The 22,931-nt window shown below is 44.9% G+C and overlaps 1 protein-coding gene across 1 annotated transcript; it reads left to right on the forward strand.

Annotated features, from left to right (window-relative positions):
* The first annotated feature begins 108 nt into the window (after positions 1-108).
* LOC135088172 (WD repeat-containing protein 35) lies at positions 109-22,570 on the forward strand. Its single transcript, XM_063983060.1, has 26 exons — positions 109-588; positions 673-784; positions 1,006-1,145; positions 1,227-1,329; positions 1,660-1,820; positions 1,894-2,041; positions 2,155-2,285; positions 2,585-2,788; positions 3,037-3,151; positions 3,241-3,354; positions 3,643-3,865; positions 4,317-4,542; positions 6,887-7,056; positions 7,146-7,361; positions 7,756-7,899; positions 8,415-8,538; positions 8,653-8,781; positions 8,859-8,952; positions 9,863-10,038; positions 10,475-10,597; positions 11,054-11,151; positions 12,268-12,384; positions 12,531-12,621; positions 13,565-13,651; positions 13,744-13,853; positions 21,706-22,570. Exons 1-26 carry the CDS (start codon positions 565-567, stop codon positions 21,875-21,877), a joined length of 3,552 nt encoding a protein of 1,183 aa, XP_063839130.1. The 5' UTR covers positions 109-564; the 3' UTR covers positions 21,878-22,570.
* The last annotated feature ends 361 nt before the right edge of the window (positions 22,571-22,931 follow it).

Genomic DNA, 22,931 nt, shown 5'->3' on the forward strand with positions numbered 1-22,931 from the left:
TTTTTATGCATTATTTATTGATCGACTGACTGAAACGATGATGATACGATTCCACAAATTCATACTTTAGTAAGTTCTTTTTCTTGGCTTTCGGAGTCTGAATGGTGGCAATGCACTAGAAAGTGTGGCGATTTCAAAATCTTTCACTGAAATGGCAAAAAAGTTACATTTGAAAAAGGTGGATTTTTTTCATAAAATTCAGAAACATTATTTAAAATAAACCGCTCTTTCCTAGTGCCGCCTTTTCGTAGAGAGATAATTTTATTGGTTAGAATTACTGTTAGACTAGCGAGAGTGTAGCGCATAGCGAAGTGAGCTCTAATGAGCTAGAGTGAGCTAGTAGAACTCTTATTTTAAAATGTGGCAACATTTTCATAAAAAAAAATAGTTACCATGGCAACAAAACTGACAACAACATGACATGACAACAAACAGAAACGCAGAAATGTTGGTTATAAATAATTCTAGCGTTTAAATTAAGAGAAAAGTGCAGAATTTATAATCTTAACATATAAAACCAGTTTTAAGACTTCCTTTAATTGATAGTTTCATAAAAAAATCACAATGTTTATTTACATGAGTAAAAAGGTTCGAAATACGTTCGCTTTTTAATCAAGCTATAGTTTTATGTTAATTAGAATCATAACTTTTATATCATTAACTAATTTTCAGATTGCTATACCAAAGCAGTCAAACGTAACATGTATTGCATGGAACCATTCATCTGGGTATATTGCTGTTGGTGGCGAGGAAGGAATGCTGAAAGTTCTCAAGTTAGAATCCGGTAAGAACTTATGTATACTTTGCTAGTCAATACTTAGTATTACTTAGTGCTTACTTGGCCAGGCTGCAAACGCGGACGCAGCGCGTTGCACTCAAATATATGAAATCTTATTCGAGTATCCATACTGGCACCTGCGTGCGTTTCAACGCCCTGCGCCCGAGTTTGCAGTCTGGCCAAGCACTATGTCACACTTACTCATATATATTTTTAATTGTATACAGGTGGAGGAGGCAATCTTTCAATGAATATTAGTTTGGAGGGTCACACTGGCCAACTATGTGTTGCTGTATGGAATGAAGTTTTTCAAAAGTTAACAACTAGTGATGAACATGGTGTCATTATAGTGTGGATGCTGTATAAGGTAAATTAAAAATTGTATGAAAAAACACATGTCTTAAAACAACAAATAAATGATCTTTACTATTTTATTTTTATTTTTTAGGGGTCGTGGTATGAAGAAATGATAAATAATAGGAATAAGTCTACTGTAGCAGGCATGGCTTGGGGCTCTGATGGACAAAAGATCTGTATAGCATATGAGGATGGTAATAAAACAAAAGGTAAAGAAATCGATAGAGTTAATAATACAGGGTGATTCTGGATGAAGTGCATAGACAAAAAGGGTTAGTTCTACTGTTTCAATACAACAACTTATTTTAATCAGGGACTATCAAACTCTCACACAAACTAGTTCTAATTGCATATTAGTGCCAATCATCTAATTAACTTATAAATTATCTCAAAGATGGCACACAATGTATTAAAATAGTTGTTGCATTTTCAATAGAATCAATTTATCACATTTGTTTGTACACTTTATGCAGGATCACCCTGTATTTTCACAATATAAATGTGGCTTTTATGTTTTATAATAGGTGCTGTTATTGTTGGATCTGTGGATGGATCTCGAGTTTGGGGTAAAGATATCAAAGGGCCAGGTTTATCAGCTGTACAGTGGTCTCCAGACAACTCCTTGCTGCTTTTTGCTTTAGCTAATGGAGAATTGCATTTATATGATGACCAAGGGAATTTCACAGTGAGTATGAAAATTCAAAACTGTAACAAAACTTTTTTTATTTAAAATATGGTGTAACAGATTTTTTTTTCAGATGCCAGTTGCAATTCATGGTGTATCAGAATCAATGGAAGTTGTTTCAATGGATTGGTTCTCAGGCAGTGCACCAACTACCAGGCCTGTATTGGCTATATGTTACAGAAATGGTGTAATTATTCTAATGAAGAATTGCATAGAAGAAGGTCAGTAACTGTCCCATAATTTACCTGACCTTTTAAATTGTTATACAATTATAGTATTGTTTTACTATAATGTTCTTCTGTTACCTAATAACATTATTCTCTTACATTTTTAGATAGTGTAGTAGTGGAAACTAATATGACGGCAATTGATTGCCACTGGAACCACAATGGAACTATTCTGGCAGCTGCTGGATGCACAAATGACCAGACCAATGTGGTTCAGTTCTTCAATCCCTATGGAGAAGTAAGTAATAAAGATATTTTGCTATATTTTATTAAAATGTGAATTGAAAGTCTAGTTAATGAACCTTTTTCTCAGTTAGTCAAGCTTATAAAATATACAATATTTTCTAAGTTTTTGTCTAGGTGTCTCATAAGAGTCAATTAGCAAAATAATAACCATATCTGGATATCTCATATTCTCATAGCACAAATTTTAATATGTAGTTCCTTTTTTTGACACCATGGTAATTGGCGCTTTCCACTTTCCTGGAAAATGATGCAACAAAGTGGTTATCAGTTATATTATTTATTTATTTACAGCATATAAGAACTCTACGAGTGCCTGGGGGTTCAATGCGTGCCCTATCGTGGGAGAAACGCTCATTGCGATTAGCCATTGCTATCGATTCCTTCATATACTTTGCCAATGTGAAGCCAGATCATAAGTATGCATTTTACGGAAATACATTAGCTTACGTGTCTGGTAATGAAACAGTTACATTTTGGGATACTTCCACTCATCAGGTGAGATTATGTACTTAATTTAGTATTTTGCCTAGGCGCAGACCAGTGATTTTTAGTCGGCCGATAGTTGGGCCCGATTCTAACTTCTAATGATCAATCGGTGTAATGTGCGCACTTCCATACATGCCCATGCTAAACTAAACTAAACTAAACCCGACTAAACTATCGGCTGACATAAAGTTTGCAGTCTGCGCCTTATTTTATTATGAGCTTAGCAGATCTTAAATAACTTAATTTAACATTTCCAGTCATGGATCAATCACATACCTGAGGTAATGGACATGTGTGGAGTTGGTGAATACTGTATTATTGCAACTATGAGCACCCTTATAATTTCCAATCAACAAGGAATTCAATGTGATGGTGAGCTTCTAAAATTGCATTAAAATTGTGCTTTATATGCTGTACTTTGTAGAGTTTTTATTACAAGTAATTTATTCCCATGATTTTAGCTAAAGCAGTATCGATACCTGTTTTATACGTGGCGATTAATAGCAAAGCTGTAGCAGTCGCAGCGTCGAAAGAATCATTTATTATTTGGAAGTTTTCGACACCATTAAGACCAAGTAAGTAAAATAGAAATTAGAACCAATAAAATTCAGGATGCTTTTCCTGTCACGCCGATTCACCCTTATCTGATGATGCCCGTATTCACAAACATTACTATGAGGTCTCACAGTGCGCGTGGACGCACAGGGTGACACACGAACCAATAACAGAGCTCTATTCAACTCAGTGCGGTCGATTTGCTGCTTCACTTAAGCAAGCGTCGTTTGTGAATAGGTACGGGCGACAGAGTCAAACAATCAAATACCTGTCCTCTAATGATTCGTTTTCTTGTCAAATAATAACAGGGAGCACAGAACAGTTGTACCAAGCCGACGGGTCCCCATTAACCTCGGGCGACGCTGGGTTCCAAGACGATACCATCTGCTGCATCACATGCTCCGACAGCCATCTTCTAGTTGGAAGAGACTCTGGAAATATCCTGCTTTTTTCCCTTGTCAACTTTAAGAAAATCACGTCCATCAATATGAATTCTAAGCCGTACAAACTGGGTCTCAACTCTAATTCCAGGTTAGTGTGTGCATTGTTTAATTGCTATGGATTTAGGTTTTAGATCTGATATTTTACACTATAGGAACTGATAACTATCTACTGTCAATAGAAAAGAACAAAGAAGTAAATAATTTTTTACGCATCATTTCACGACGCCTTAGATACATTTGAAACATGGCCCAAAAATTAGAGTGCTTAAATGCTGCTCAAGCACAATTTTTCTCGTCGTCGTGGGCGAACCGTTGGAAAAAAAAGAAGAAACTTACTTAACCCGACTGTGTCAGGGGCGGCCGCAGTGAGTGTGCGAGAGAGACAGCAATATCATTACGCGTGAGCGATAAGGATGGGTAGCTTGGGATCATTGGACGAAATTCTATCATTTCTATCTGCTCGGTGACCGGTCTTTAGTCTACAATTTTATTAATTCCAATTATTGGAATTAAAGTTCTTTCTTCATGCGCCTTTCTAGCAAATTCTACGTAATCGACCAGCCGGGAAGCCTGTACATCCTGGACACGGATATGGCGAACAACATCAGCGTGGGGCAGGCGCTGCGACGCGACGTGTGGAGCGCGCGCTGGGCCGCCGACAACCCGCAGATGCTCGCCGTCGCAGAGAAGGCGCGCCTCTACGTGCTGCGCGACGCCGAGCCCGAGGAGCCGCTCGCTATGCAGGGCTACCTCTGCAAGTTCCGCGTGAGTGTAGGATACTTGCGTCTTTCAGGTGATTGCTAGTAGCCGCGAAGCCAATACTGAGCGACTGTGTGGAGCGCGCTGGGCCGCCGACAACCCGCAGATGCTCGCCGTCGCCGAGAAGGCGCGCCTCTACGTGCAGCGCGACGCCGAGCCCGAGGAGCCGCTCGCTATGCAGGGCTACCTCTGCAAGTTCCGCGTGAGTGTAGGATACTTGCGTCTTTCAGGTGATTGCTAGTAGCCGCGAAGCCAATACTGAGCGACTGTGTGGAGCGCGCTGGGCCGCCGACAACCCGCAGATGCTCGCCGTCGCCGAGAAGGCGCGCCTCTACGTGCTGCGCGACGCCGAGCCCGAGGAGCCGCTCGCTATGCAGGGCTACCTCTGCAAGTTCCGGGTGAGTACACTGTCAGGGATACACTGGCGTCTTTCGGGCGATTGCTAGTACCGTACCTACGCAGCGCTGGCGTCGAGTCCGCGCGGCAACAACGCAATGTATTTTTCAGTGTGAGACAAGCACTGCGCTTCTACGTGCTGCGCGACGCCGAGCCCGAGGAGCCGCTCGCTATGCAGGGCTACCTGTGCAAGTTCCGGGTGAGTGTAGGACACTAGCGTCTTTCAGGTGATTGCTAGTAGCCGCGAAGCTAATACTGAGCGACTGTGTGGAGCGCGCTGGGCCGCCGACAACCCGCAGATGCTCGCCGTCGCCGAGAAGGCGCGCCTCTACGTGCTGCGCGACGCCGAGCCCGAGGAGCCGCTCGCTATGCAGGGCTACCTCTGCAAGTTCCGAGTGAGTGTAGGACACTAGCGTCTTTCCAGCGATTGACAGTAGCTACGAAGCCAATACTGAGCGACTGTGTGGAGCGCGCTGGGCCGCCGACAACCCGCAGATGCTCGCCGTCGCCGAGAAGGCGCGCCTCTACGTGCTGCGCGACGCCGAGCCCGAGGAGCCGCTCGCTATGCAGGGCTACCTGTGCAAGTTCCGAGTGAGTGTAGGACACTAGCGTCTTTCAGGTGATTGCTAGTAGCCGCGAAGCCAATACTGAGCGACGTGTGGAGCGCGCTGGGCCGCCGACAACCCGCAGATGCTCGCCGTCGCCGAGAAGGCGCGCCTCTACGTGCTGCGCGACGCCGAGCCTGAGGAGCCGCTCGCTATGCAGGGCTACCTCTGCAAGTTCCGAGTGAGTGTAGGGCACTAGCGTCTTTCCAGCGATTGCAAGTACCGTACCTAAGCAGCGCTGGCGTCGAGTCCGCGCGGCAACAACGCAATGTATTTTTCAGTGTGAGACAAGCGCTGCGCTTCTACGTGCTGCGCGACGCCGAGCCCGAGGAGCCGCTCGCCATGCAGGGCTACCTCTGCAAGTTTCGGGTGAGTATCAGGGATACACTTGCGTCTTTCGGGCGATTGCTAGTAGCTACGAAGCCAACGCTGGCGGCGACAACACATTGTAATTTTTAGCGTGGGACAGGCGCTGCAGTGTGACGTGTGGAGCGCGCGCTGGGCCGCCGACAACCCGCAGATGCTCGCCGTCGCCGAGAAAGCGCGCCTCTACGTGCTGCGCGACGCCGAGCCCGAGGAGCCGCTCGCTATGCAGGGTTACTTGTGCAAGTTCCGAGTGAGTATTAGGGATCCATACTGGCGTCTTTCGGGCGATTGCTAGTAGCTTCGAAGCCAATACTGAGCGACGTGTGGAGCGCGCTGGGCCGCCGACAACCCGCAGATGCTCGCCGTCGCCGAGAAGGCGCGCCTCTACGTGCTGCGCGACGCCGAGCCCGAGGAGCCGCTCGCTATGCAGGGCTACCTCTGCAAGTTCCGGGTGAGTACACTGTCAGGGATACACTGGCGTCTTTCCGGCGATTGCTAATGGCTGCCGAACGACCGTAACGCTACGCAGCGCTGGCGTCGAGCCCGCGCGGCGACAACGCAACGTATTTTTCAGTCTGGGACAGGCTCTACGTGCTGCGCTACGCCGAGCCGCTTGCTATGCAGGGCTACCTCTGCAAGTTCCGAGTGAGTGTTGAGCCGAGTTGCCAACGCGTGTTTTGCCTTACACAATCAACAAGTTTTTATCTCAACATTTTTTCTAGGCAATTTTGTTGATAGTTGACATGTTTTTGTTGATTGTTTAGGCAAAACACTTGCTGTAGTCCCGGCTTTAGGGATGCACTATTTATTTATTTATCTTTGAAACATAGAGCCTTGATTAATACATGCTAGCGTGTTTCGAGCAATCGCCAGTAGCCGCGAAGCCATTACTCAGCGACTGACGTACGCCCGAATATATGCAGCGCTGGCGTCGCGTCCGCGCGAGCAATGAGTAAACAATTCATAACTGCGGCTTTTTTCAGGAATTGGAGATTACAATGGCACTCTTAGATAATATCACCGATAAATGCACACCTCAACACATTGTACGAGTGGAAGTAAAATCCTTGCGTGACACTCGCCAACTCATCGAAAAAGTCGGCCTTAAAGAAGCGGAGAATTTTATAAAGGACAACCCACACCCACAGTTATGGTAAACTGCATAATACAATAGAAAAAGCTTTATTTTTCAAGTTAATTAATTGACACTATTGGCACCATAAAATTATTGCAAATTTTCAGGCTTTTGTTAGCTGAAGCCGCGTTGAAAAACTTTGAATCTGAGAATGCTCTGGAAACGGCAGAGGCAGCTTTCGTCCGGCGCAACGACTACGCCGGAATCCGTTTCGTGGCGCGTTTGAACGCGCTGCACTCGAACGCTCTCAAGAAAGCTGAGATACTCGCTTACTTCAAAGACTTTGACGCCGCTGAAAAGATATACCACAACGAAGACAGGCGGTGAGATCCTAATCATTAAATTCCCTACATTGTCGACATTCCACCAGCTCGCACTAAGCGTTTCGATGACTCTTTTATAATGCGAACAGCTAGGGACTGGAATTCGCTGCCTGCTGCTGTCTTACCTGAACACTATAATCCGGGCCTTTTCAAGGCGAGAGTGAATAGGCATTTACAGGGCAGATATGTACCATCCTAGATTGCATCTTACATTGTGGTCAAATACCTGCCTTGTCCTGCATAAAAAAAAACTTGAATCCATTTATCTCAGTAGTATCTAGGAATCATCAGCAGTATGTATATGATGGCGCCTTATGACAGTGGGGGCCCTCTTTTCGAATTCTGATTCTTAAAGAAAACCTATACCTACAAGGTTTACGTTTTTATCCGCCAGTGACTTAGCCATAGCGCTGCGGAAGCGCCTAGGCCACTGGTTCCGCGTGGTAGAGCTGCTGAAGATGTCTGCAAGCACCACCGACGCGCAGGTCAAGCAGACTTACTGCAACATCGCCGACTATTACATCGACAGGCAGAACTGGTAAGGGACACCCCACACTAGCGTCTTCGAGCGTCATCGTCTTGCGTCTACGCAGCGCTGGTGTCGCGTCGTCCACTTTCACAGATTATACCCGAACGCGCCGTGTATTGCCGTAGTCCCCCACAGGTGGGATGGGGAAAAATATCGTTAGACAATTTTTTTTCCCGATGTCCGCCAATGGAGGACGAAATGTGGTGGGGGACAACGTGGAAAATGGACAACGCGACGCCAGCGCTGCGCGTATCTCTACCGGGTGTAGAGATATGCGCAAGCGCTGGCAAGACACGACGCTCTAAAGACTCGTAAAGTCTTACGAGATAATTTAGGAGATCGTGATCATCCCTTTTAAATGATAGGAAATGTTTCTTAAATAATTTATGACTCGCTTGGTGAACGTTATTTTATGAGTGGTGTGAAATGAAATTTGAAAAATCTACCCACTAGGCTTTATTCACAAGTGTGTTATAATTTAGTATTATTATAATTTAGTAAAATTATTATTTATGTATTTGCAGGGCCGGTGCTCTCGAATACTACACGTTGTCAAACAACACGGAAGGGCTTAAGAAATGTTACATGGCTTTAGAGGACAATGAATCGCTGGCTAAGCTGTTCACCGGAACATCAAAACCGACAAAGGTATAAAGTTGTTGTTTGTGTTACAAAAAGCTTAGACTCTAAAATATTAAAAAGATCGGTGTATTCCAGCGGTGTCCCACTCGTACCTAAAAGAAGTCTTTTATTTGTTTAAAGGAAGGACCAATAAAGCAAAGCATTTTGGACGACATAAGCGAGGGCGTGAATCAGATTCCCTCAATTCAAGGCATATCGCAGTTGCGTGAGTCCGGTCGAATGTTACAGGCTGCTGCCATGGCTTTTCAGGTTCTTTTTCATAATTTTTTTTATTAATTACGTACATAGGTTACGTATAATTTATAATTTTATTGTTTCTTTTTCAGTTAGCTGGGATAGAAGCATCGAATAAAGTTTCACCATTACGAGTAAAGAAATTATACATTCTAGCTGGACATCTTTATAGCCAAAATTCTGTTGGTGCGTATGTTATCTAAGTAAGGAAGTCTATGGTTATATGTATTTAGACTGGAGCTATGGAGGTGACAATAATAGACTGAGCGGTCGTTAAAAAGTGTAGTCTTCGGGGACTCTATTAATAAAGAGTATTTGCCCTCACCATTGGCGCCGCTGGCGAGTGAGAGGACCTTTTAAAGTTCTGCAGTTTCCGCACTTACCAGTTTGCGCCACTAGGTACTTATGTTAGTCACTGTGAGTGACCTTATAAGGTCCCTATAGGGCTCGCGCGCATGGGTGACTTGTCGCTGTGACAAGTTTCTCCATAGATAAGAATAAAGACTACGTTCTCTCTTTTTCTCTTTAGAAAAGTCTAAAAGAGAAAGATATACTAGCCCGTGCGCGCGAGCGCTATACAGTGGCGCCAATTGATGAAGGCATATACGATATCCCAATAAGTATTTTGACATCATTCCCTAATAATTCTAAAGCACAACTTATTTAAAAAGGCACTTCATTCTGGTCTTAAATCTTTAATCAATGTGTATTGCGGTTGGTGTACCTTTATTAATAAATTAAATTAAATCAATTTTAAATTACCTGTAAACTATTATTTTTGTTTGTTATAATTGAAAAAAGTAGTTTAATTGAGTTGACAAAATAGTGACGTCAATGGCTTGTATTGCCATACAAAATCTATGGGAGAGTTTCATTTTGACAGTTTTAAAAAGTTCGTGACTTGATTGGTGGTGACAAATTATATCGTTTCATCCATGAAGACGCGCCCCACCATTCTTCCGCTAATATTCGAGTGCACACGCACACTACAATAATGACGCTCGGATTACTCGAATCAAACTCCTCGCATTCCGCGCTTCCAAACATTGATGGGGCGCGTCATGAAACGATCTATCCCGTATCGTTATTCCCGCAGACGGCGCGAAAAGCCGCGAGGCCGTGCGTTGCTTCCGCGCGGGCGCGGCGCAGCACTGGCTGTGGCTGGCGTGCGCGCGCGCCGCCGCCCGCCCGCCGCGCCCCGACGCCGCGCTGCGCGCCGCCGCCCGCCTGCACGCCGCCGCGCCCGACCTGCACCCCGCGCAGAACCCGCAGGTGTGTCTCAGTGTAAAGCCTGATCCGTGAGCACGTAGAATCCCGTCCAATGACCCATCCTTAGATATCGCTCGCGCGTAATGAGGGCTATCGTTTTTATACTTAACAGTTGGCACCCCTGGCGATTGACAGGACCTTACTCTACAGTGGCGCCATCTTGATGAGTGCAATTGCGATAGTCGATAGTGGTAGGAGCCACTTTAGCGCTCACCAGTTGGTGCCACTGTCTTCGCTACTAGCAAGTGGCAGGACCTTACTCTACAGTGGCGCTAACTGGTGAGCGCTAAAACGATAGCCCTCATTGTATTGCTGTCGCGACTGTGCGACGGGCGCCCGCAGTGAGTGTGCGAGCGCGACAGCAACATAATTACGCGCGAGCGATAAGGATGGGTAGCTTAGGGTCATTGGACGGGATTTTACGTGGACCAGGCTTTAGCCGCGAGGCTGGCGCTGCTTCCGCGCGGGCGCCGCGCAGCACTGGCTGTGGCTGGCGTGCGCGCGCGCCGCCGCCCGCCTGCACGCCGCCGCGCCCGACCTGCACGCCGCGCAGAGCCCGCAGGTATGTCTCAGTGTAAAGCCTGGTCCTACGCCTGGTCGCGTAATTATGTTGCTGTCGCGCTCGCACACTCACTGCGGGCGCCCGTCGCACAGTTGCGACAGCAATATAATTACGCGCGAGTGATAAGGATGGGTAGCTTAGGTAGCGCAGGTATGTCTCACTTCTGTCACGGTAATACTATCTATACAGTATTCCAACTCGGCCATATTTTTGAAATAAATGTCAACAGCCCCGCGGTACGTCACGGTATGACAATATGCGATAGGGCTGCTCACCTACCAGTACCCATTCTAATTAAATCTGTCTAAAGCCTGTCCATGAGCACGTAGAATCCCGTCCAATGACCCCAAGCTACCCATCCTTATCGCTCGCGCGTAATTATATTGCTGTCGCGACTGTGCGACGGGCGCCCGCAGTGAGTGTGCGAGGGTGACAGCAACATAATTACTCATTTAGCCGCGAGGCTGGCGCTGCTTCCTTGGCTGGCTTGCGCGCGCGCCGCCGCCCGCCTGCACGCCGCCGCGCCCGACCTGCACCCCGCGCAGAGCACGCAGGTATGTCTCAGTGTAAAGCCTGCTCCGTGAGCACGTAGAATCCCGTCCAATGACCCTAAGCTACCCATCCTTATCGCTCGCGCGTAATTATATTGCTGTGACGACTGTGCGACGCGCGCCCGCAGTGAGTGTGCGAGCGTGACAGCAACATAATTACTCATTTAGCCGCGAGCCTGGCGCTGCTTCCTTGGCTGGCTTGCGCGCGCGCCGCCGCCCGCCTGCACGCCGCCGCGCCCGACCTGCACGCCGCGCGGAGCACGCAGGTATGTCTCAGTGTAAAGCCTGCTCCGTGAGCACGTAGAATCCCGTCCAATGACCCCAAGCTACCCATCCTTATCGCTCGCGCGTAATTATGTTGCTGTCGCGCTCGCACACTCACTGCGGGCGCCCGTCGCACAATCGCACCTCAAGGACCAGGCTTTAGCCGCGAGGCTGGCGCTGCTTCCGCGCACCCCGCGCAGAGCCCGCAGGTATGTCTCAGTGTAAAGCCTGCTCCGTGAGCACGTAGAATCCCGTCCAATGACCCCAAGCTACCCATCCTTATCGCTCGCTCGTAATTATGTTGCTGTCGCGCTCGCACACTCACTGCGGGCGCCCGTCGCACAATCGCACCTCAAGGACCAGGCTTTAGCCGCGAGGCTGGCGCTGCTTCCGCGCACCCCGCGCAGAGCCCGCAGGTGTGTCTCAGTGTAAAGCCTGCTCCGTGAGCACGTAGAGTCCCGTCCAATGACCCCAAGCTACCCATCCTTAGATATCGCTCGCGCGTAATTATATTGCTGTCGCGACTGTGCGACGCGCGCCCGCATTGAGTGTGCGAGCGCGACAGCAACATAATTACTCATTTAGCCGCGAGGCTGGCGCTGCTTCCTTGGCTGGCTTGCGCGCGCGCCGCCGCCCGCCTGCACGCCGCCGCGCCCGACCTGCACCCCGCGCAGAGCACGCAGGTATGTCTCAGTGTAAAGCCTGCTCCGTGAGCACGTAGAATCCCGTCCAATGACCCTAAGCTACCCATCCTTATCGCTCGCGCGTAATTATATTGCTGTGACGACTGTGCGACGCGCGCCCGCAGTGAGTGTGCGAGCGTGACAGCAACATAATTACTCATTTAACCGCGAGGCTGGCGCTGCTTCCTTGGCTGGCTTGCGCGCGCGCCGCCGCCCGCCTGCACGCCGCCGCGCCCGACCTGCACCCCGCGCAGAGCACGCAGGTATGTCTCAGTGTAAAGCCTGCTCCGTGAGCACGTAGAATCCCGTCCAATGACCCTAAGCTACCCATCCTTATCGCTCGCGCGTAATTATATTGCTGTGACGACTGTGCGACGCGCGCCCGCAGTGAGTGTGCGAGCGTGACAGCAACATAATTACTCATTTAACCGCGAGGCTGGCGCTGCTTCCTTGGCTGGCTTGCGCGCGCGCCGCCGCCCGCCTGCACGCCGCCGCGCCCGACCTGCACCCCGCGCAGAGCACGCAGGTGTGTCTCAGTGTAAAGCCTGCTCCGTGAGCACGTACAATCCCGTCCAATGACCCCAAGCTACCCATCCTTATCGCTCGCGCGTAATTATATTGCTGTCGCGACTGTGCGACGGGCGCCCGCAGTGAGTGTGCGAGCGCGACAGCAACATAATTACGCGCGAGCGATAGGGCTGGGTAGCTTGGGGTCATTGGACGGGATTCTACGTGCTCACGGACCAGGCTTTAGCCGCGAGGCTGGCGCTGCTTCCTTGGCTGGGCCGCGCCCGCCCTGCACCCGGTGCAGTGCACGCAAGTGTGTCTCAGTGTTCATCATCATTTCAGCCATAGGACGTCCACTGCTAAACATAGGCCTCCCCCAATGATTTCCACAATGGCCGGTTGGTGGCGGCGTGCATCCAGCGCCTTCCCGCTACCTTTATGAGTGTCATCTACTTTGTGGGTGGACGTCCTACGCTGCGCTTTCCGGTACGTGGCCTCCATTCCAGAACCTTGCTGCCCCATCGGCCGTCAGTTCTGCGTACCTACTATATGCCCTGCCTATTGCCACTTCAGCTTACTAATCCGTTGGGCTATGTCAGCGACTTTAGATCGTTTACGGATCTCTTCATACCTCAGTGTTATTCAACAGTGTTTTATAACGGAATTTGAACTCTACTACAACACAACATGACTTCCCCTTCCCCCAGCTCGTGTCTACGCAGTATACTACAATTAGCTGAAGGCCAGCAATGATAGTCTTACGCTTATGTACTTGTAGGTACTAGAGTGATTTGGTAAGTTAAAGAACTAACCCATTGTATGTTAATATAAAGATTTCCTCTCCTTGGAATAAATAGACAAATGGCTGAGGTGAAGTTTTATCCATAAGATGATATGAATAATCATCATAGGTAATGATCGGTAGGCACTGAGACTAATTTTAAAATTGAGTATATTTTCAGGTCTGGTGCACTATAGCGTACATAGCGTTCCAAGCAAGAGCATTCGATTTATGCTCAAAGGCGTTTGTGAAACTTGAAGCACTTGATGTAAGTTTGTTTATTTAGAAATTAGTCAAATCAATCAATCTCATTAAAATCATCATGAAACAAATTATCTAAACTTCTACGTTTTTTTCCAGCCGGATACATTCGAACCTCTCGCGATAGAAATATTCACGAGATTCAAGCCTAAAGACGCGAAAGGAAATAAAATAGATTGTCCTAATTGTCAAGTTGCTATGCCTGAATGGTAAGATTAAAACTTAATTAAGTACAAGATTGCCAAAATCTATTAAATAATTGAGAGAAAATGGTATTATTACGCTGGCGAGCTATCCCCTCGTTTTCTCGGGGCGGCGACCGCATGGTGCTCGGTGGTGTAACGCCGAAGCGGGGTGCACGGGGGTGGTGCGGGCGGTTACAAACGCCGTCTTGAAAGTTTTAGGAGACATTTATACAAGGTTTTTTACTAATAAAGTAATAGTTAAATATAAATAGTATAGCCCGACCAGGAACATAAAAACCCTCGCCATGTTGCGGAAAACTAATGGTACTAATTTCTTTTAATGGCAACAATAACTGAAAACTTCATTGACATGTCACCTTGCATGTCAGTCTATTGCTGTCAAAGTGTAAACAAACTTTATTTTAAATGTGCGCAATTGATTTTGTGAATTAAATTGCTAAAATCTTTTTATAGTCGTGAAGGAAAAGTGGTTCACTATGTGTTAAAGTATTTGTCGAAGAGAAATACTAAGGGTTCGGACAATATTTTCATTGAATAATGTTTCTGACAAAGGTTGTCAAATTGACTGACATGTTTATCGTATAGTACAGTCCACTATGAAAATTAGCTGTGGTTTGTTTCAACTACCTATTTTAAAAAAAATTGTCACTTTCTAAGTGTTGAATTTTATGTACCGAGTTTGAAGCGTTCATGAGCAGACATTGCAGTTGAATATTCATGTTCTGAATTTGATTATTGATGAATAATAAAATAAATCCTACTAGCTCGATTGATGGTTTCATTTAATTTATTTAAACCAGGTTACCTATAATAATATTTTTTCGTTAATTTATGAAAATATCAAATTAGCCCGTAATCCTGAATCCTGATACATAAAGTTAGCCTATTCATTTAACACAGGTACGACTGTACTCAGTGTTGCACTATCAAATGCAATCGACGCGCCTCTATGCCAGGGTTTTTATGTTCCTGGTCAGGCTATAATAGTTTTATTTATATTTTTCTTGTAATTACTTTCATGTTTACAAAACCACACCCTGTTTAAGTTATCTTACTACAATTGTTAAGTCTATTAAATAACATAAATAAATAAATAAAGTACATAATTAAATTCATAGATATAATATACAATAATAATAAACAAAATGTTTGTAATAAAAAATAATTTTACAAATTGTAAGTACACCACATTAGTTAAGTTCCAAAGGTTGCCAATAGATGGCGCTGTGCTTCTTTAGATCGCGCAAGCGTTGTGTTTTTTCCGAACTACTTATACCTTTCTTACAAACATTAAATCGCCTCCGTTCTGAGATTGGAGTTTTATTTGAATTTCAACTCAAGGATTTTGGGATCCTGTACCGATATCGTACAAGGTCCTACGAGCCGAAGGACGGTTTTTGAGTGAACGCACAAGTCCTCCCTTGGAAATTGTATGCAAAGTATTAAGTGCCTAGTGAAGTGATCCAATGTATGGAGTCTCGAGCACCGCTGCCGCGCTGTACTACCTGGAAGCTGCCCCTACCGTACCGTGCTGTGTGAGCAACCATCGCCGGCGCTGGGAACTGGATGAGCGAGCAAGGAGCAGTAGCCGTAATCAGTGATAAGTAAAGTGCAAGTGAAACCGTGAGTACATTTACGTGTTACAAAGTGTTAAGTAAAGTAACTTGAACTTAGAAAAAATCAGTAGATCTTGGACTTATAATTCGCTTAAAAGTGACGAGACGGGGAATCCACGCCGGTTTTCATAGCGATTGCAAGCTTCAAAAGACTTAGAAAATTTACGCAAAAATTGGACCGGACTTAGAATTTTTAACTCGACGTCTCAGTCACACCCCAACATCTGCACTTCGAGTTACAATCACTTCACTAGGATTCCAACCAGAGATAACTTTATTTATTTTTCATAATGGATAAAGCTTTGCGTGTATTGATAGATTTAAAATCACAGATTGAGAAAGGATTTACCAACTATAAAAAGTCACCTAAAGATCGGATAACTGAGAACTACATTAGGGCGAGATTGGATATTCTAGATAAGCAGTATCAAGACTTTATAAAGAAACATGAAAAGCTAGTTGCAGAATTTACTACTGAAGATTTAAGTAAATCAAGTTACATACAGGATGATGCATTCGATAACGTTTTCGAGACATTTTTAGCTTATAAGGTTGAACTTCAGAATGTACTTTCAAAATTCGAGTCTAACAATGTTTCACCTGACAATAAAAATAATGATGGCCCTAAGGGGGAGTCTGTCTTACAATTACCTAAGATTCAGCTGCCCACTTTCAGCGGAAAGTACGTTGAATGGACGTCGTTTCGCGATTTGTTCACTTCCCTCGTACATAACAACGCGTCACTTGACGACGTTCAGAAATTGCATTATTTAAAGACACAATTGTCAGGTGAAGCAGATCAGCTCATACGCCATGTACCAATTACGCAGAATAACTATGTTAAATGTTGGAATATGTTAACAGATCGATATAATAACAAAAGATACATATCATTTTGCATTCTGAAACGTCTGTTCAGTCAACGTAATATTGTACAAGAGTCTTCTAGCGCCCTTAAAGAATTGTTAGATGTAACTACCGATTGTTTGCATGAATTAACAAATTTAGGTATCGACGTCACTTCCTGGGACGTTATTGTAATATACGTTGTAAGTATGAAGTTGGACGCCGAGTCGCGCAAGCAATGGGAGTTGCAGGTTAGTAGCACTTCCAATGATTTACCTACACTAACCCAATTTAAAGATTTCTTAGGTACTCGTTTTCGCGCTTTAGAGTTTGTTGAACCTAAAACCAAACCCAAGGCCACTCCTAATGTAGTTTCTAACCCGAAAGCTTTGCATACAACCACAAATATTTCATGCCCACATTGTTCTGAAGAACACAAGTTGTATAATTGCAAGAAGTTTGCTAATGAGGATGTTGATAAACGTCGTAGCATTACCAACTCGTTGGGGCTATGTTTCAACTGCCTCGGATACAACCATTCGAGCAAGGTTTGTCGCTCGTTCACCAAATGCCGTATTTGCAAACGCAAACACCACAGCCTATTGCATCCCAAAAGCCAATCCGACACAACCACGACTACATTAACTGCTGACCACAGCGCTGCCGATGTTGTGTCGAATAGCGAGGCCGTCACTAATATTGCCGCCCATTTTTCTAAAGGTACTACAGTCCACCAACAAGTTTTATTAGCAACAGCCCTTATTAAGGCTGAATCGAATCTTGATGGGTCGTCTCAAGTTTTGAGAGCGTTGTTGGATCAGGGGTCACAGGCCTCATTTATATCAGAAGCTGCCGTTCAATTGCTGCGGCTGAAAAAGACATCTACCAAAAGCGCCATATCAGGTTTAGGTGGGGGACAAGGTGATCTTACCTCTAAATATACGGTAATGCTCAACATTCAGTCCCGTTGTGACCCTACCTTTTCCATTCAGGTCAGAGCCCATGTACTCGGAACTCTTACGTCAGTTTTACCTGAAAGGAAATTTGCTTTAGTAGATTGGCCTGAGATCGCTAATATTGAATTAGCTGACCCGAACTTTAATTCCCCAAACAAAATTGACGTTTTGTTAGGAGCCGAGTCTTATTGTCATATTTTAAAGGAGGGACTAATTAAAGCCCCGCAAGGCACGCCTATTGCCCAGGATACTTACCTCGGATGGATCCTCTCCGGAACAATTGAAGATTTGCGTAAGGAGTGTCATCACAATGTTATTGTCAGCATGCACGCACAAGTTGAAGAAAATGACTTGCTGAAACGAATATGGGAGCTAGAACCAGAACCAGTTTCCCTCAAGAAGCGTCTAACGCAAGAAGAGCAGGCTTGTGAAGACTACTACGATGCTACCACTCGAAGAGATGAGTCTGGCCGATACGTTGTGAATCTTCCTTTCCGATGCGCGGATCCTCCATGTAAGTATGGAAACTCGAAGAACATTGCCATGAAGAGACTTCAAGGTCTTGAACGGAAGTTCTTGAAACACCCTGAAATTAAAAAACAATACACAGAGGTGATTAATGAGTACTTGACACTTGGGCACATGGAAAAGATCACAGATGAAACTCAAAGAAACAAACCTGATGCGGTATATCTGCCACATCATGCGGTGATTAGGGAGGATAAGAGCACTACCAAGTTGAGGGTGGTTTTTGATGCATCGTGCAAGGGAACGAACGGCTTTTCCTTGAACGATACCTTAATGGTAGGACCCACACTGCAAGCAGATTTACGACACATTATCATGAAGTGGCGCGTTCATCCTATATGCCTGTCTGCTGATGTTATTAAAATGTTCAGACAGGTAAGAGTTTCTGAAGAACACGTCGATTTTCAACGAATTGTGTGGAGAGAAAGACCGGAAGAGGAGATTGAAGATTATCGCATTTTGGTTGTCTCATTTGGTACCGGTTGTGCACCTTACTTAGCGGTCAAAACAATGCAAAGAATTGCTTGTGATGAAGGTCATAAATATCCATTGGCCGCTGAGAGGATAAAATCAGATGTGTACATCGATGATGTCATGACAGGGTGTCAATCGGAAGCCGAAGCAATCGAGTTCTACAAGCAGTTAAACCAACTCCTAGCAAAAGGTGGTTTCAAATTGCAGAAATGGACAAGCAATTCTAACAAACTCTTAGAAGTTTTTAAAGAAGATACAGGAAGAGATGTAGAGATAAAGCAAGATCAAGTAACGAAAGTTTTAGGACTTACCTGGAACAGAACTACTGATGAATTTGATTACTCGGTGAAGCTGCCTCCGCGCGCCGCCACGTCCGCACCTGAAACAAAAAGAAAAATTATTTCCGAGATTTCACGTCTGTTTGACCCACTAGGTTGGATTGCACCATGCATAATTACCTCAAAGGTTTTCATTCAACGACTGTGGATCGCTGGAATGGGTTGGGATGATAAGCTGCCGCCGGAGCTTCTGAAACAGTGGGAATCATATCGCAGTGAATTAAACAAATTGATAAATTTTCACATACCGAGATGGGTTGACACCACGAATGACGCCAAGGTTGAACTACATGGATTCAGCGATGCTTCCAATATTGCTTACGCGGCCGTCATCTACATCCGTGTGATTGATCCAATCGGCAATGTTCAAACCCACTTAATTACTGCCAAGTCCAAAGTAGCACCGATAAAACAAGTATCCATTCCGCGACTCGAGTTGTGTGGTGCTGTCCTTGTGAGTAACTTGCTGGTTGAGGTAGCCGAAGTGCTGGGAGTACCGAAGTCTCGCCTACATGCGTGGACTGACTCTACAGTGGTGTTGGCATGGCTAAACGATCACCCAAGTCGATGGAAGACGTTTGTAGCCAACCGCACGTCGGAAATCCTCGGTCTTCTGGACAATTCACAGTGGTCTCATGTACAATCAAAGGACAACCCTGCCGATATTGCGTCGCGAGGCACTACTCCAACTGAGCTTTTACATAATCCTCTTTGGCTACAAGGACCAAGTTGGTTACGCGGCGAATCTTTGAATTACGGCAGACCTAGCTCTATAAACCACAACGACGAAGAAAAAGTAGTCCGCGTTCATGCGACGGCGATAACTCCCGAAGATGAAGATAATTGGTTGTGGGACAGATTTTCTTCGTTACGAAAGCTGGTCAGAGTAGTCGCTCTTTGCAAAAGGTTCATAAAAAGATGTCGTGAGCCCAAACTCAAGTTGTTACCTTACATTTCTGTGTCCGAAATAAAGGAGTCTCTACAGCTATGCATTCTGAAATGTCAAAAAACCTGGTTCCAAGATGACCTTCGAACTCTCCATTCAAAGGAAGAGGTTAGCAAGAGTAGTCCTCTTTCTTCGCTGTCGCCGTTTCTTGACGACGACGGAATTTTAAGAGTTGGTGGGAGAATTCGTCATTCCGAATTACCACCTGAAGCAAGCACCCTATTGTTGTCCCAAATAAATCAAGGCTAGCTAAATTGTTAGTGGCTGATGCTCACGAACGAACGTTTCACGGCGGGCAACAATTGATGCTCCGGTTCTTACAGACTAAATATTGGATATTGAGGGTCAAAGGTTTAATAAGACATTCACAACTGTGTTCCTTGTATCCGTTACGCAGGAGCTTCTCGAAATGCGTTAATGGGAGAGCTACCTTCTTGTCGAGTTACACCTAGTAAACCGTTTTTAAATGCAGGTGTCGACTTCGCAGGCCCCATAAACATTCGATTTTCCAAGGGGCGAGGACAAAAATCATACAAGGGATACATCTGTTTATTCGTTTGTATGGCCACTCGCGCCGTACACATCGAAGCCGTCTCGGATTTGACGTCAGCAGGGTTTCTCGCCGCCTTCAAAAGGTTTGTCGCCAGACGTGGCCATTGTAGCCACCTCTGGAGCGACAATGGCACGAATTTTGTGGGTGCTTCTCGCGAACTGCGTTGTCTGTTCGGGGATGAGAGGGGTCGAGTCGCTTGTGAAATAGCCGATGCTCTAGCAAACAACAACACTGACTGGCATTTCATCCCTCCTCATTCTCCAAATTTTGGAGGGTTATGGGAGGCAGGGATCAAAAGCGTAAAACACCATTTTAAACGTGTGATAGGAGATAGCACTCTCACTTTTGAAGAGATATGCACAGTATTAAGCCAAATAGAAGCGTGTCTTAATTCGAGACCGCTGTCTAAGGCCAGTTCTGAACCAGATGTAGCTCCGCTTACACCTGGTCATTTTCTGGTTGGGCAACCACTTGTATTGCCCCCAGATTACAACTTTGAACAACATGTTCATCTCAGCACTTTAAGGCGCTGGCAGTTGACGCAAAGGATGGTGCAATGCTTCTGGCGACGGTGGTCGGCTGAATACCTGACAAACTTTTTTCAACGACATAAGTGGTCAGTACGCACACCAGGATTTAAATTAGGAGATGTAGTCCTGATTAAAGAAGATAATTTACCTCCGGCTAGGTGGTTGTATGGAAAGATTGTCGAATTGCACCCGGGTAGAGACAACATTACACGCGTGGTCTCACTTCGTTGTAAAAACTCCGTCATCAAGCGTCCAACTTCAAAGTTGTGTCTTTTACCTACAGCTGATTGTTAAATCTATTTAGATAGATACTTAGAATGTCGATTTTATTGTGTTACTTTGTCCATACTTATTCCGTAGCCAAAGAAAAATGTATTGTTAAAATTTTTGAAATGTTGCTAATGTTTTCAATTCATTTTAGATGTTTACCATGAGCCTATTTAAAATGTTAAATTTTGTGATCTGTAACATACTATTCTCATGTTGGGCGGATTTTAAAGACTAGTCTTTGGTGGGCGGGATGTTAAGTCTATTAAATAACATAAATAAATAAATAAAGTACATAATTAAATTCATAGATATAATATACAATAATAATAAACAAAATGTTTGTAATAAAAAATAATTTTACAAATTGTAAGTACACCACATTAGTTAAGTTCCAAAGGTTGCCAATAGATGGCGCTGTGCTTCTTTAGATCGCGCAAGCGTTGTGTTTTTTCCGAACTACTTATACCTTTCTTACAAACATTAAATCGCCTCCGTTCTGAGATTGGAGTTTTATTTGAATTTCAACTCAAGGATTTTGGGATCCTGTACCGATATCGTACAACAATAAAAGAATTTAGTTAGTTATTAGACAGAAACAGCTTTGTTCTGTAACATGAACAAAAGGTTCATAATATGTTACAGAACAAAGCTCAAAACTTAAGTAAATTAAATTGCAAGCATAGGAGATTGATGTTTTTTTTCGGTTGAACTTAAATATTAAAACCAATCTACACTTGATTTGTGCAATAACGAATGACTAATAATTTAAAAAAAAGTGTGACGTGGTATCATTCGCAGGATGGCGTCGTGCCCGGCGTGCGGCGGCGCGCTGGCGGGCTGCGTGGTGTCGGCGCGCGCGCTGGGCGGCGCGCACACGGCCTGGGCGTGCGCCGTGTGCGCCGCGCGCGCGCACCGCCACGAGCTCGTGCTGCGCCACTCGTGCCCCATGTGCCACGTGCAACTCGACTGACTTCACTCAGCTTTAGATCAGCGTTTATTGACCTTTTTTGTCCACGGACTACTACTTAGGAAATCGAGCACAATTTTAAGGAATATTATTGTAAAAAAGCAGCAATAAATTTTGGTTTTACGAGGCTTGGTGGCATTTATTTAGCCTAGGCGCAGACCATAGATTTTTCGTCGGCCGATAGTTTAGTCGGGCAGTCGCTATTGGTCCAATTCGTAATTGGTCCAAAATAAAAGGATATCCAAAATGAAAGAAATAAGGAGGTTATTCAACTTTTACTACTACATATTGCAGAAAAAAGCGAATTGGTCCAATTACAAATTGGACCAATCGCGAATTTGTGAATTTTTCACGATTGGACCAATCGCGCTAAACGGGGCGGGGAGTCTGGAGTTCTAAAATACAGGAATTTCCCAGGTTTGGCTCCAGTCCTCTCCAATGTGTTTACTTACTTTAATTTTAAACATAACTTACTGTGCAATGTAATCTAGTGAAAATGTAATGGTTTTTGAAAGAGGGACATGTTTGGGTACATCTTTTTGTGCTACACCACTGATATTCATCAGCTCATTAAATAGTTGGAAGAACGGATCCACAGATGAACTAATTCCTACCTACATAATCCAATAAAATTGTCACTAAGTGAATTGAAAATCACCAACAATATTTATAAAATAAATATCTGTATATTAATTATTACATTGTTTTTTCTACTACAAGGCAAGTTTTAGGAGCACGGGCCAAAGCCAAATGCGTCCTAGTAGTTACTTTAGTTTAATTAATGTTCAAAAACTTTCTGACTATCCTGCATGTATTCAGCATGGTCGCTTTCTGTATCAATTTGCTATATCCAAGGTGCGTAGGCGTATAACTATCTAGGGATGACTCCCATGGTGAAGATTACAATTGGAACTGCTAAGACCGATTATGCGCCATTGTGTCCTGTATTGAAAGGTCTCTGTACTTAGCTTTCAGTGTGTTTCAGAGCTTATTATTATTCTGTGGAATTGAAATTACTGTGCTCTTATTTTACTGTTGATGTAAAAAATTCGCAAAT

Source organism: Ostrinia nubilalis, chromosome 3 (assembly GCF_963855985.1).
Source record: "Ostrinia nubilalis chromosome 3, ilOstNubi1.1, whole genome shotgun sequence".
Taxonomy (NCBI): domain Eukaryota; kingdom Metazoa; phylum Arthropoda; class Insecta; order Lepidoptera; family Crambidae; genus Ostrinia; species Ostrinia nubilalis.